At 34.9% G+C, this 13,375-nt stretch overlaps 2 protein-coding genes across 4 annotated transcripts; one reads left to right on the top strand and one right to left on the bottom strand.

Moving 5' to 3' along the window:
* The first annotated feature begins 1,205 nt into the window (after nt 1-1,205).
* Nucleotides 1,206-4,930, top strand: LOC102608740 (deaminated glutathione amidase, chloroplastic/cytosolic-like). The gene is made up of 9 exons (XM_006485909.4): nt 1,206-1,496; nt 1,876-2,012; nt 2,294-2,422; nt 3,153-3,211; nt 3,699-3,811; nt 3,893-3,985; nt 4,204-4,306; nt 4,447-4,529; nt 4,631-4,930. Exons 1-9 carry the CDS (start codon nt 1,236-1,238, stop codon nt 4,670-4,672), a joined length of 1,020 nt encoding a protein of 339 aa, XP_006485972.1. The 5' UTR covers nt 1,206-1,235; the 3' UTR covers nt 4,673-4,930.
* Nucleotides 4,931-6,262: 1,332 nt separating this feature from the next.
* LOC102609587 (uncharacterized) lies at nt 6,263-12,231 on the bottom strand. Of its 3 annotated transcripts, none has more exons than XM_006485912.4 (5): nt 12,069-12,231; nt 9,921-10,402; nt 7,781-9,764; nt 7,373-7,579; nt 6,263-6,826 (listed from the first exon to the last, which is right to left on the bottom strand). In XM_006485912.4, exons 2-5 carry the CDS (start codon nt 10,295-10,297, stop codon nt 6,509-6,511), a joined length of 2,886 nt encoding a protein of 961 aa, XP_006485975.1. In that variant the 5' UTR covers nt 10,298-10,402; nt 12,069-12,231; the 3' UTR covers nt 6,263-6,508. The 3 variants fall into 3 exon arrangements, with proteins under 3 accessions (XP_006485975.1, XP_006485976.1, XP_024957256.1); XM_006485913.4 differs by lacking the exon at nt 12,069-12,231 and adding an exon at nt 11,804-11,962; XM_025101488.2 differs by lacking the exon at nt 12,069-12,231 and adding an exon at nt 11,722-11,796.
* Between the last annotated feature and the right edge of the window lie 1,144 nt (nt 12,232-13,375).

Below are 13,375 nucleotides of genomic sequence, written 5' to 3'. Positions count from 1 at the left end.
AATTTTAATATCTAATTTAATCTAATCTAATCTAATTTAATATAATATTTGCTCTTGATTTGCTCCGACTTAACTATTGTGCTGTAAAGGGAATAGTCCATATTTATAAAGTGCCATGCCACCATTGAAAAAGTTAATTTTGAATCTAAATTCGATTTTATTTGTAACAATTTTATATTAGACTATTAATTTATTCATGATAGTTTGTAAAAGAAGTTTGTATCCCTTACATGCTACGTTACTTACTAATTTAATGTATGTGACTTTTATAATGGATATTAATGTAAGATATATTTCAAACTTTACTTTTATTTGAATTTTTTATTTTAATATGATTAACTCAAAATCAAAAACAAAAAATGTATTAATTATTCGGGGATCGGTGACCCCTGGGGATCCGCTGTTATTATTCGGGAAGGGGATGTGGATTCTCTCAAGTAATTCTAATGGGGACGGAGAGGGGACAGAGACATACGCAAAATATCATGGATGGGTACGGGGAGATTGGTCCCCTCCCCTCCCCTCCCCATTGCCATCCATGCTTGTTACTATTTCCTTAATCTTAGTGTGCCGTGTTATTTATTATTTCTTGTTGTTCTGTGCCATAATTGACTTATTAAAGATAGTTCTAGTAGATTTGTGATAATATTAATAAAATTCTGATTATAATATATCAGTTTATTAAAAAAATAATAAACATGGAAAAAAAATAAAGAAACTTCAAGAAAAAAATTTAGTGGGTGACTTTATTTATTATGTATTGATTGGTTAGACCTGAAATTAATTGTAAAACTCCTTACATTTCGTGTTAAATGCGTTGATTAAATAAATAATGTCACGTCATAATATCATTTCCTAAAATATTACCCTTAATAATAATAATAATAATAATAAAAGTATCTTGATTCATTTGGATTAAGTTGAACATAAAATATATATAGAAATATATTAAAAATATAATTTTTTATTTTATAAATTCATTGTTATTTGTTTAACTTACTCTATGTCATGCATCACACAAATGCACTTGATAGGTCAAAGAAAATAAAAAATTGTTGACGAACGTCAAAGGTAAAGAGAATAAAAGTAAAAAACACGGATCGATATGTAAATTATTAATTAAATATTTGGAAATGTACAAAATAAACATAATATCAGGGTCTAAGTTACCATGACAAAAGTCACAAAACAATGGCCCTTTGAAAGCAACTGCATTTCTCTAATAGCAAAACGACATGTCATTTCGTTTCCACGTCGCACACAGCACTCCGCTCGGTAAAATCAGATCATCTTCAACTCACCAGCAACACCACAAGCACATATTGGCAAAGCGCTGCGGCTCAACTTCCTCGAACTCAGTGTCAGTAAAGTCACGTGCCGGAGAGTTAGACTCAGTCACCATGGCAGGCGCTAGCTCAGTCCGAGTCGCCGTTGCTCAGATGACGTCGATCAACGACCTCGCCGCCAATTTCGCTACCTGCTCTCGCCTCGTCAAAGTAATCGAAAATATATATATATATATATATACACATTCATTCGCTTCGAATTATTTATAAAAGTTTCGATTTTATTTTTCGGAATTGCAACTTAATATCACTTAAGTGTTTCAGCTTGCTGCTTTACCTCTCGTTAGAATCCATTTTTTTCTTTTTCGGATAATTTTTAATATGGAAAACTTCATATTGTGCCTTATGTCATCTTATTAGATTCAGAATATACCATTTAGAGCAGTTATATCATCTCATTAGATTCAGAATATACCATTTAGTGCAGACTTGTGAAATAAAAACTTTTTATTGTATTCCGACTTTGATTTTGTAGTTATATTTGGTGTATGGTTTATTCAACTAATTTTTGGAGTTTGTATATCCAAAGGAAGCAGCTTCTGCTGGGGCAAAACTGCTGTGCCTTCCCGAAAATTTCTCTTACGTCGGTGACAAGGATGGGGACAGTCTTAAAGTTGCCGAAACTTTAGATGGGCCAATAATGCAAGGATACTGCTCTCTAGCTAGGTGGCTTTTTGTTCCTTCTTCATTTTTGTTAGTTGAGAAATTCTCTGTTTCAGTTCAATCTCCTCTGTTAAATAATTGGACGTCCCAATTTTTCACTTCCTTGGTTGATCAGTCACCTTTGCTAATTTATGTTCACTTTTTCTGATATCACCCTTTTTTTTTTTATATTTGAAATCATGCTGTTACACGGGGTCACTTGTTATGGCGTTATTTGTTGGATGCCTATGCTTGGCAAGGCCTTTTTATTCCTCTTGTTGACTTTCTTGCTTTATCCACTGCAGAGAGTCCCGCGTGTGGCTGTCGCTTGGTGGCTTCCAAGAAAAGGGATCTGATGATGCACACTTGTGTAACACACATGTTCTGGTAGATGACGCTGGGAACATTAGAAGCACATATAGGAAAATGCACTTGTAAGATAGTCGACTTTGGGTTTAATTGAGATCGTTGCAATTGGTGATAAAATTTCTTCTTCTTACATTTTCTTTGCTTCTGTAACCCATCTACTAAATATAGCACGTTTCCCTTTCAAATTTTGTTTATAGTTTACATGCAACTTTACAGGATTTTTTGCTTACTGACTTTTCCGCATTCCTAGGAATGATATACCTTGATCAGGTACTTAAGATAATTGCTTAAAAGGGATAGATAAACCATCTTCCTAACAAAAATGTCCTGACATTCCACTCCCTCCCCAAATTTGTGGTATTTTCCCTCTTTCTATTGATTTTTTTTTTAATATTTTTCCTGAAAGAGGGTCTTATATGTGAAGTGAATAGAACTATACCCCATTTCTTATTGCTGTGCTTGGCCCTCTTGCTATAGATTGTTATGCAAATGAGAGGAATTTTCTCGTTAAAAGATCAGTCAACCAGTTGATCACAATCAGAGAGATTACCCATTAAATTGTGGGGAGATTTTAAACTTACTCAAAGGGAAAAGATTACCAGAAGCCTTACATGCACAATAGGACAAATATGCAGCAGAGTTGCTTCCCTTTTACTATTTCCTTGATCTAAATGTGCCATGTTAATTATTCTTTCTTGGTTGTATTATGCTTATCTATGTTTATTTATTTCTCCTTATCATGGTATAAGACCATCAGTTTGATAGTTTGAACAAAATTTTCCCTTGTTTTTGAAGGTTTGATGTGGACATTCCTGGTGGAAGGTCATACAAGGAAAGTAGTTTTACGGAGGCAGGTAAGTTGTTCACCTATACGTCTAATCGGAAATACTAAGTATATTCGCCGGCACTCACATATCCTGACATCCCAATAGCGACTTTTGTCCAACAAGCATACTGTACCTTCTTCTGTGCGTCATATACCATTTAGTTTTGTAATCCAAGATTCTGTTCTCATAAACTGTTGGCTTGATGCTGTTATATATTTGATTTGCTACGATTTGTTAGAAAGTTTTAAGTAAATACTTTGACACTGTCTCTGTAACTGCAAGCTTGCCAACTTATGAAAGAAAAGGGTGAAAGGAAACTGGTTTTGCGATTGATGAATTCAATATTTTGTATTTTCTGGTTGATCTTGAAATGTTATGATGTTGTACTTGGGGTTGTGTTCCCTGCTTTTTGGCTGAGAAAGAACATATTTGCACTTGCATGGTTGGCCAACTTGAATGAATTAGATGTTCTCTAGTCAGCATAAACATCAGTTTAAATAGGTAATATTTTCAGGAAAGGATATTGTTGCAGTAGACAGCCCGGTTGGACGTTTGGGTCCAACAGTTTGCTATGATCTGAGATTTCCAGAACTTTATCAGCAACTTAGGTTCCAACATGAAGCTCAGGTACAAGTGGATTTCTTAACATCTGGGTTTAGTTGTTTTTTCAGCATCTAAATATTTGTCTGACTTCATTACATTATCTAGGTTCTATTGGTGCCTTCAGCTTTCACAAAAGTAACTGGTCAGGCACATTGGGAGATTCTTCTTCGTGCACGTGCTATTGAGACTCAATGTTATGTATGGAATCTATTTTCTGCTTACCAAAATCAAGCTTTACTTCAAACTAAATTGTTTTGGCCACATTCCACAATCTGCCTCTCCTCAATTTATATAAATATACAAATTTTTGAATAGTTGCAGCGCACATCAAAGTTCATTTTTTATTAACCCATCTTATTAGCTATCTTATGTTTTGTGGCGCCTTTTTTGGAATGACAAGATGAATGTATTATCAGGTGATAGCTGCTGCTCAAGCTGGAAAGCATAACGATAAGAGGGAGAGTTATGGTGACTCATTGATAATTGACCCATGGGGAACAGTTATTGGTCGACTACCTGGTGAGAACGGGCTAACTATTCCAAACATATCTTAGTAAAAACTTGGCTATGAACTTGATAAGTTTTGGTGATAATTCAGTATATATGCTGGAAACTTTAGTAACATTACTTTCAAAATCTGCCTTCGTTTCCCTTTTCAGATCGACTATCAACAGGTATTGCTGTTGCTGATATTGATTTCTCATTGATAGATTCAGTGAGAGCAAAGATGCCAATTGCTAAGGTGAGCCGTAATCTAAATGTGTAACCTGTAGAAAGGCAGAATGTAGTTGTAACGGTATTTCTTTATGTATGCATAACATTCAATCCAATTTCCTGTCTCAGCATCGGAAATCAATTGATTTCTGGAAGTCTGCTTCTCTGTGATTTCAAAAGATGATTTCAATCCCCTTGTTGCCCAGACCAGACGGTATGTCAAAGCCATGCCAAATTTGTCATGTAGTTGAAAGGAGCAATGCTACCCCTTCTCTTTTGCCTCAAGGGGAAGAATTCTTTTATGTATAATAAGTTCCTAAAGTTGAAAATTTGACGCAGTATAGGAAATTTGGATGTACTTATTATATTCACAATGTTGTTATATTCCAGCTCCCTGTAAATTGATATTAATTACTTTAACTTCACCAACCACAATGTGCAAGATACATGAATATGGGAGTTTATTTGATACACTAGTTTGAAAAAAACAAACAATTTGTGATCATAATTTCATTCTGGAGGTTTTACAAAGACTAAAAAGACAACAGGAAATACAGAGGCAACGTTGACAATAATCAGAATTGTGCATACTTGAAGTACAGTAAATTAATTAACAATTTAGCAGAACTCATCTGGCAGATAAAGCAAAGTATATGTCTGCAGAACTCTGCAATTACATTAGCTTGGAGTAGATCATCACTCTCTGTAAGCAGTTGAAAGATGCACAATCTTTTATTTTAAAAGAAGTGAGCATCTTGCCTTTTCTGAAAAGCAACCCATGGACGTTGCTGCAATTTGCCTTTGCAGAATAGAATCTAAAACTAAAGAAGCTGCAACAGCTTTACTATAAATGTATGCAGCAAATGGAAACCAAGTAACAACAGCCAAGAAAACAACGCTAAAATTCCCATTGAAGAAAGATCAAATTCTGATAAATTTCATATTATTCGTCAACATCATTTCTCCCCAAGCAGAAGCAAACCAACCCACAAACCATGCAGGCCAAGCTTCCCAAGGAAACTGCACGTACTGAATACAGATTGAGACAACATGTGCACCTTCTGCGGAAACCACAGATCGTATAAGCGTTAGATTCAGTGACTCAGCAGGAGACTTGATCATAATCAAACATTTAAAGGATCCCAAGTTGTTATATGGTCCAAAAGAGAAAAACTGGTGGGTTCCAAAGATGCAGCAGAAGCAGCTTTGAGGCAAGAGGAGCACGCATGAAGCGAAGTGTGAGTGCTTTGCATCTTAAAAGAGTTGGATCAGACGAATGGAGGCCTGGTTGGGCTAAGGTTCTTCACCAAGAAGAGAGTGGGAGACCAGTGCCTGTTTCTTAACTTCATATTTCAGATCTTTTGTGCCTGAAAATGTGTGGTATGGCTTTGATTATTGTCATTCTAATATTGGTTTTATGCCTCATGTTGCAACTTTTGGTGAAGAGAACTAGTCTTGTGCCAATTTGAAAGATTGATAATATTAATGGCATAGTAAGCCTTCCCAATACTGTGTTATGTCATCCATTATTCATTAGAGAATCCCAATTTTTTATGTTCTTTCGCGCTATGATTAAGGATATATAAATTTTGCAAAGTATGCATTACCATTTCCAATTTGCATAATCACACAATTTTTTTAACCTAGCTGGTCATTCCTAATACTCAGCTTTTCTTTGCAAAAAATCAAACGTAATCGAATTACAAAAGAGAAAAAAGAGATTCAAAAAATGGGAAAGGAGAGACACAGAAGAGACGAACACAATTGCAAACTTGGAACTATATGGATCATATCAGACAGTAACTGATTACATACAATTTATAAGAACTGCTGTGTTCTGAAAGAATCATGGTGTTGGACTGCTGGTGTATTCCTTTACACTCCCTGTTCATCATCTTTTTACTAGAATAGGAAAAAAAAAGATAAAAGAAAATGATAAAAAAGAAAATGATAAAAAAGAAAATAGCCACCTCAAGAACACATTCAAAAGTATTTAGTGCCCGGCAATCATTTCAGCAGAAATTCTTGCATATTATCTGGGCTGGCAAGGAGATCAAACGGTTTGCTGCCTATGGTGTCTTTGAGTATTGTAATTTGACCTTCTTTCAGAAGAAGGTCTTCGTCCAGGACTTCTATCTTTTTCTTCAATACGTTAACCTCCGAGTTCAGTAACATATTCTTCTCACTGTATTGTTTCACTTCCTCCCACATCATGTCTCTCTCCTCTGAAACTTTAGGCAGTATCCCCTTCATGATTTTTAATTCCTTTGCAGAATCTTGGAGGTCTATTTGAAGCTGGTTTATGCTCTCGTCCTTCTTCAACATCTGCTAGAAACAAATAAGTTTGAGAATGGCACAATGTAGATTTCAGCGGTCAGTGAAATAAAGACATTTTGGAAATAGAAGTTCACATGCCCCAATCAAAACATGTACAGCAATTCTGTTACCTGCATCATCAAAAATAACTGAAAGTTTCAAACATCTATAAGAATTCTATACACCCCCCCTGCAAACTTTTAGTACCACTGAACTTTATAACCTACAATTTATATTCAGCACCATTGACCTGACTTTATCCACATTTCAACAAGCCACAACATACAATAGCATCCCTGTATTTAGGTTAAGATATACGCCAATCTAGTCATATTGCAGAACTACATATTAGCGAATTAAAGCACAATGTAAGTGTGTAACTTTAAAAGTGCTAGAAAGTTAATTCACAGAGAATCATATCCCACAGTTGAAGTAAACCTACCAGATAAATTCTCAAGTATTAACATATGTTCAAGTGAACACACAAAGACACAGAGACATGCCATCAACGATGTTGAAGTTCAAAATTTCAGTGGTCAAAATGATAAAGGTTACCTGTAGCTCAAGATCCTTCAACTTATGGGTGACACAAGAAAGGTTGTCCAGGGCATTTTGGACTTCACATCGGAGAATGTCGTTACCTCTAACAGCTGTTGCAAGTTCAGCTTGCAACTGCTCGACTTCCAGCTCTTTAGAGTACAGCTTCTCTCGCAGTAGACTTGTTAATAAAGTTTCTGCTTTGAGCTCAGATCTCATAATTTCCTACGCAAGGAAAAAGAAAACATCAATGATCTGATTAACATCAGATCTCATAATTGCCTTAATATTATAAATTATGGAATAGAGTGCAAGCTGAACTTAATGAACATATTTGAAGGTAATAAAAGACTGAAAATGATTCATCAGCATCCTTGATTCACGAAAACCAAATTTAAAGACAGATTTCAAGATTTCAGAACTTACCCCTGCAGTCTGATCATTTAGCTTCCCAGACAAATTGACATCCTCATGCAGTGACTGGGATTTTGAAGCAACCAAACTTGACTTCTCATGCAGCAATGCAGACATAGTCTGTAGACTCGTTATTAGGCTTTCAATTTTACGCTTAAATCCCTGAACCTTCATGTCAGATTCAATGATGAATTGACCATCTAAACCATTTTTGATAAATTCTATACCCTGCTTGGTTTCCGAAAGTTGGCCTGCTTTCCCCTTGATAAATTCCAGCAGCTGAGAACATAATTGCGTGCTCTCATTTAGCATCGATATTCCTTGATTTTGCAAGCAGCATATACGAGTCCACAATTCTTTATCTAGCTTCATGGTTAAAGCAGCACTTTCTTTCCCATTGCCTTTTAAGCGGTTTAACAAGCTTATATTCTCATGCCTAAGAGAATCAACCTCAACCCTATAAGATTCGATCTCCCTTCTCAATGACAGTTCTACTCCTGTTAACCTCATTTGCTCCCTTTGCAACAAGGCCACATGCTTATCATACTTATCCAATGCTGGCTTCTTCTCAATTTGATCACTAAATCCATCTCGCAATCCAGCAATTGTCTTCTCTTGTTCACTGCATGTTCTTAGCAATCTTGTGATAGATTTTTGCAAATCCTTACACTCCATCTCCTTCTCTTCAAAATTTCTTTTAATGCAATATAAATCAGCTTCAGCTGCTCTAAACTTCTCCCCTAATTCAGAAAGATTTTGTCTTAGATCTCCATTCTCTTCAGTATACTGTTCAGCCCTTCTTGTCAGGTCCTTAAGTTGTTGCTCGGAATGTGTTATCATGCTTCTGCTCTCTGCTTCCCTCTCATTAAAAGTAGAGACTTCCCTCTGGAGGGAGACATTCTGCTCCGCTAGCTCTCTAACCCGCTCCCGAAGCCTCTGCTCTTCCATTTGATATTTCTCAAGCTTGAATGACCAGTCACTTGACCTTCTGTCCAACTCCTTCTCCAATCCTGATTGCAACTCAACCTTTTCCCTTTCTAGTCTTCTTGTTCTTGACTCCAGATCTGCCTTCACCATCCTAAGTTCTTCCTTTGCAGAAGCTCTTTCTACAATTCTTGACTGCAGAAGACCAGAAACCTCAAGTGCCAAACTCATCTTCTCCTCAGTTAAAATTCTAATGGTCTGAATCATTGCTGGCACGTCAAACCCAGTATCATGAAGAAAAGTTTCATGCTCGAGTTCTTCAGAAAGAACCATGACCCTCCCTTCAGCTTCTTTAGACCTTCTCCGTAATTCCACATCTTCATCCTCCTCAGTTTCAATTGAGTTCAAACCTTCACAATGATCCCCATAGAAATAGTTTTGCTTCTGCAGACCTGATAAATCATCCTTCTCACATCCATTCTTAACAGTTTCAAAGGGATCATCTAATGAATAACTTTTTCGAGCAATCACATCTGAATTTGAATCAGAATATCTATTTGTTGAACCACAATAGATGTCTTCAATGGTGATTGGTATATCCTGGTCAACATCCTTTGAACTTGATCTGGGAAGAACATAGGTCTGGGCTAATCTTTCAACCACATTCTTTGCAAGACTGCGAGGTGATTCATGGCCAAATCCATTCTCTACCCAATCCCTAGATGAGAAACGGAGACGGGTCCCTTTGGCTTCCCTAAACGAATGAGACTTTGGTTTACCTTTGACACTGTCCACTGGTGAAGTGGGAGCTGTATACTGAACTCGTGGGGGGAGCCTCCCACCGCCGTTTCCATTCCCATTTCCAATATAGTTTCTCTGAGAGGAACTGTTTGTGGGCCTGCTTCTTTCCTGATGCTGTTCTCCATCAATGTAGCGGTCCAAAATCTTAGTCGAGACATTACTAGACGAACCAGAAGAACATGACCTCTCCGATCCATAAGCATTTGAAATAGATGTCACTTCAAATCGCTTTTCCCTGCATTGCCTCTCTGGAGTGGGAGCCCTACTTTGTCTAGCATAGCCGTAAATGGGCAAAATGAGACTCAGGAAGTGATTTCAATAGAAATTGGGAAATACAAGTTATGTACATAATTTCTAATCAGTTTTATAAGAGGACACTGTAACAACAAATTCTTACTGTTAAAAAGACATATATCAAATGCCTTACCGAGATGAACGATTGCATTGCTGATGTCGAGCACTAGTAGAACTACTAGAAGGAGATATACTTTGATCACCAGAGCAAGAGAAGTTCTTTTGGTCAAGCCCATCTACAAGAAATGCTGCTGATGACAATGAGCGACACCTTCTAAGACTTGAACTGCTATTGCAGCCCTGGCTATCAGATATTTGCTTCCTGGACTTGGAAAACAGGCCCCTGGGGCTGCGAAAATTGTTCTCAGACTTGTCATCAGCTTGATGTTTCACTCCATAACCACTTCGCAGTGGGTTCTCCCAGTAAATTTCTTTCTCTGTTGATGGTGGAGAAACTGAGTTGTTGTTTCCACTGTTAGAGGAAGATCTGAAAAAGAATAGCTTCTTCATTTGTAATCTTCAAAAACAACTGCTAGCTATAGTTCATGAAGATATAAAGTTTTCTCAATCTTGATCTGTTATAACAAGTTCTGGAAGTGATGGGATCTCACTAACCTGAAATTAAAATACAACCAAATGAAATTAAAAAATAGGAGGAAAGGACAATAGCATAATCAAACATGATTAAAATCACTTAAGAAAGAGAACAAGTAAAAGGCAAATAAAGAAAAATAGATTTTGGTTTTTATACCAGTACATACAGCTCATATCAAGTTCATTACATTGAGCTTAAAAATCTAATTGAATGACAGGGAAGCATGCAACAATGTGATAATAATTATGAAAGGAACCTGAAGAACATTAAGTTTTCCAATAGAGAATCAAGTTGCCGTTAATATCTCGGTTCAAAGAAGAAACCCCCAGAAATAAAAGTCATATCAAGCTAAATTAAGTATCAAAAGTTTGAAACAATAAATAAATGGCAATATTTGCCAAGCAGAAAAGCTATCAACCTCATGCTTGTGATTGATAAACCGGAAAAATTATTAAATCACAAATATACAGATCCAAATAGATGAAATTGATAGGTGTTAAAAGTGTCTATACATAATCAAGAAGTTATATCCCTTTGTCAAGTGAAAATGGAAAAGGAAAAAAAAAAAAAAGAATCATGAGTAAATAATAGAGTAACTCAATGTACTTTCTGTGAGAATCATATTTCTTATAATTTTTTTCTTTTTCAAAAAAATATAATAAATAATGTATTGCAGGTTTTACTTTAAAAAAAAAAATCAATAACAGAGCAAAGCTTTCAGACCTCCGATAGCTTTAGTAACTCTACTCTTTCCCAGCAGCTAGTTCAACAAATAAACTAAAAATACAGTTAAAATATTATAAAAAAATAGAAATATTTTATAAAAACATGCATGTCAGAGCTTCTGTTACGATCCAATCTTTACACAGAACCCATAAAAGATTAAATTGTTGCGAAAGACCACATTACCCTCATCATTTTCATCAGTTTCTTAAACCCTAAAACCCCCTTTTTTTTTAATCAGTATCAGACAACCACAAGCAAAAGTAATAAACAAACAAACAAATTAAAACACTTTTAACAACGTCACAATCTGACATAAAAAGGAAAAAAGGATGATTATCACAAACATTTTATAATTCATCATTGTCAAGACAACAGAATGTATATGATGATATGAAGCTACAAATATTGCCAAGAAAACAAGGGGAAAAAAATTAAACACCAATTGAATTACTAAAGTTTTGATCTTTTTAAATAATTCTAATAAAAAATAAAAAAAAGGATAGTTGGTTTCCTGTTTGGCTGCTCAGAAACTGAAAGAAATGAAAATTCCCAAACGCTATCTGTTTGGTTGCTTAGAAAATCTAATAAAAACAGATACTTTTTTTTTTTTTACCATTTCCTACAGAATTTTCTTGGCAACCAAACAGGCTTCAATAAAAAGATAAAGATGATGAAAGAAAGAGAGAGTAACTCACAAAATTTCTTTCCTTCTCAAACGGTCAAAAAATTTCGCTTCACTTACTAAAGATAATGAATTAACAAGTGATTGAAGAATCACATGAATTTCGTTTTTTAAAATTTAAATTATGGAATTATTAATTTACCATTAACGGTCAGATACAGTCTTTAACAATATTCGAAATTTAAAAAAATAATAATTAAAATCCAACTCATCAAACCGAAATTCAAGGGAAATTACATTAATTGAAGACAGTGAAGAGTGAGTATGAAAAATCTTACTCAGTCTTCGAACTAACGGCGTCAAAAGCCGGCGGCTGGACAGTAACGGCGGATATGCTGCCGTCAAGCGGAATTTTTGGAGAGTGTGTGAGGAGTGTGAAGAATGTTTTATGTGTGCTTTGGAGAGGCAAAATTAGTAGTCTAATGATGAGTCTTGAGAGTTTCCTTTGGTGTTCTTGCAAAATGAAGAAATATGTGAGGGTAATTTCGTCCAATAATGTGCTTTTTAAATTTTTCGTTGCGCGGATGGAGCGGGGGGTAGCGAGGTGCGATTTAGTGCAGTCGAGTGTAGGGGATTTTCAGTGGGTCCCAAGTTCGGGAAAGAGCGGTAGCGTGGGTCCAATATTCCACTTTGATTAACGATTGTCAAAAATTGAAATTTCATGGTCCCATGATTTTTTTTTTCTTGGGATGAAATTCAAAGTAATTTCAGAAATTCGATTTCGGAACTTTGATTATTCAACCATTTTTGTTGCTTTTGATTAGTAAACCTAAATACTATACAATTGACCTATGTAGATAGATAATGATTCTTAGAACGCAAACTAAGGAGTAATACAACAGTAAATAGGATTTAAATTTAGAGATAACTTTTTTTTTTGTCGTCGTTTTAGAAAACTAATTGGTAGTTATTAGATTATAATATATATTAGAAATTGAATTTGAATTTTAACCCTAAATTCTTGTCAATAACCTCTTAGTCAGTGACTGTTTGATATGTCTTATCTACTAATCATGAGTGCTTATTTAATCTTATAAGTTCTTATCAAAATTTTTATTGATATTTGATTATTTTTTAAGTAGAGTTTTCAAATACAAGTCATTTTGGTTTTACTAGCAAAAGTTTAAATTTTGGATTTTTATAAATATAAGTTGATTTTTTAAAAAAATATTAAATTATCTAAAATATTATTTATTAATTTGACAATCTTATTTTATTGTTTTTATAATATAACTTTAAAAAAATTACTTATTAAAGTAATTTTATAATTTTTAATAAAAACTCTCACTGACAATCAACACAATTAAATTTTTTTGAGTAAAAACTCTATTAACAAAATTTCTCTTTAAGTAAGCTCTACTTAAAAAGTTATACTGAACGGAACCTTAGATTGTTTAGCATCTCCTCTCTTTAATTCTAAAAAGAAGGGTTGATTGTTTACCAATAATTGTGGCAACATTTTTTTTCATTTTTCATCCTGAACTTTAGTGGGCTCCAACTATATATTGAATTTTGATTGAATATTAATTTACGTGTGACAGAAGATTATTAAAATCAGCACTTGATCCTAGATAAGACACGTCTC

Source organism: Citrus sinensis, chromosome 4, assembly GCF_022201045.2.
Source record: "Citrus sinensis cultivar Valencia sweet orange chromosome 4, DVS_A1.0, whole genome shotgun sequence".
NCBI classification, from domain to species: domain Eukaryota; kingdom Viridiplantae; phylum Streptophyta; class Magnoliopsida; order Sapindales; family Rutaceae; genus Citrus; species Citrus sinensis.
Note: the sequence above shows the minus strand (reverse complement) of the source record. Positions and strands in the feature narration are given on the sequence as shown.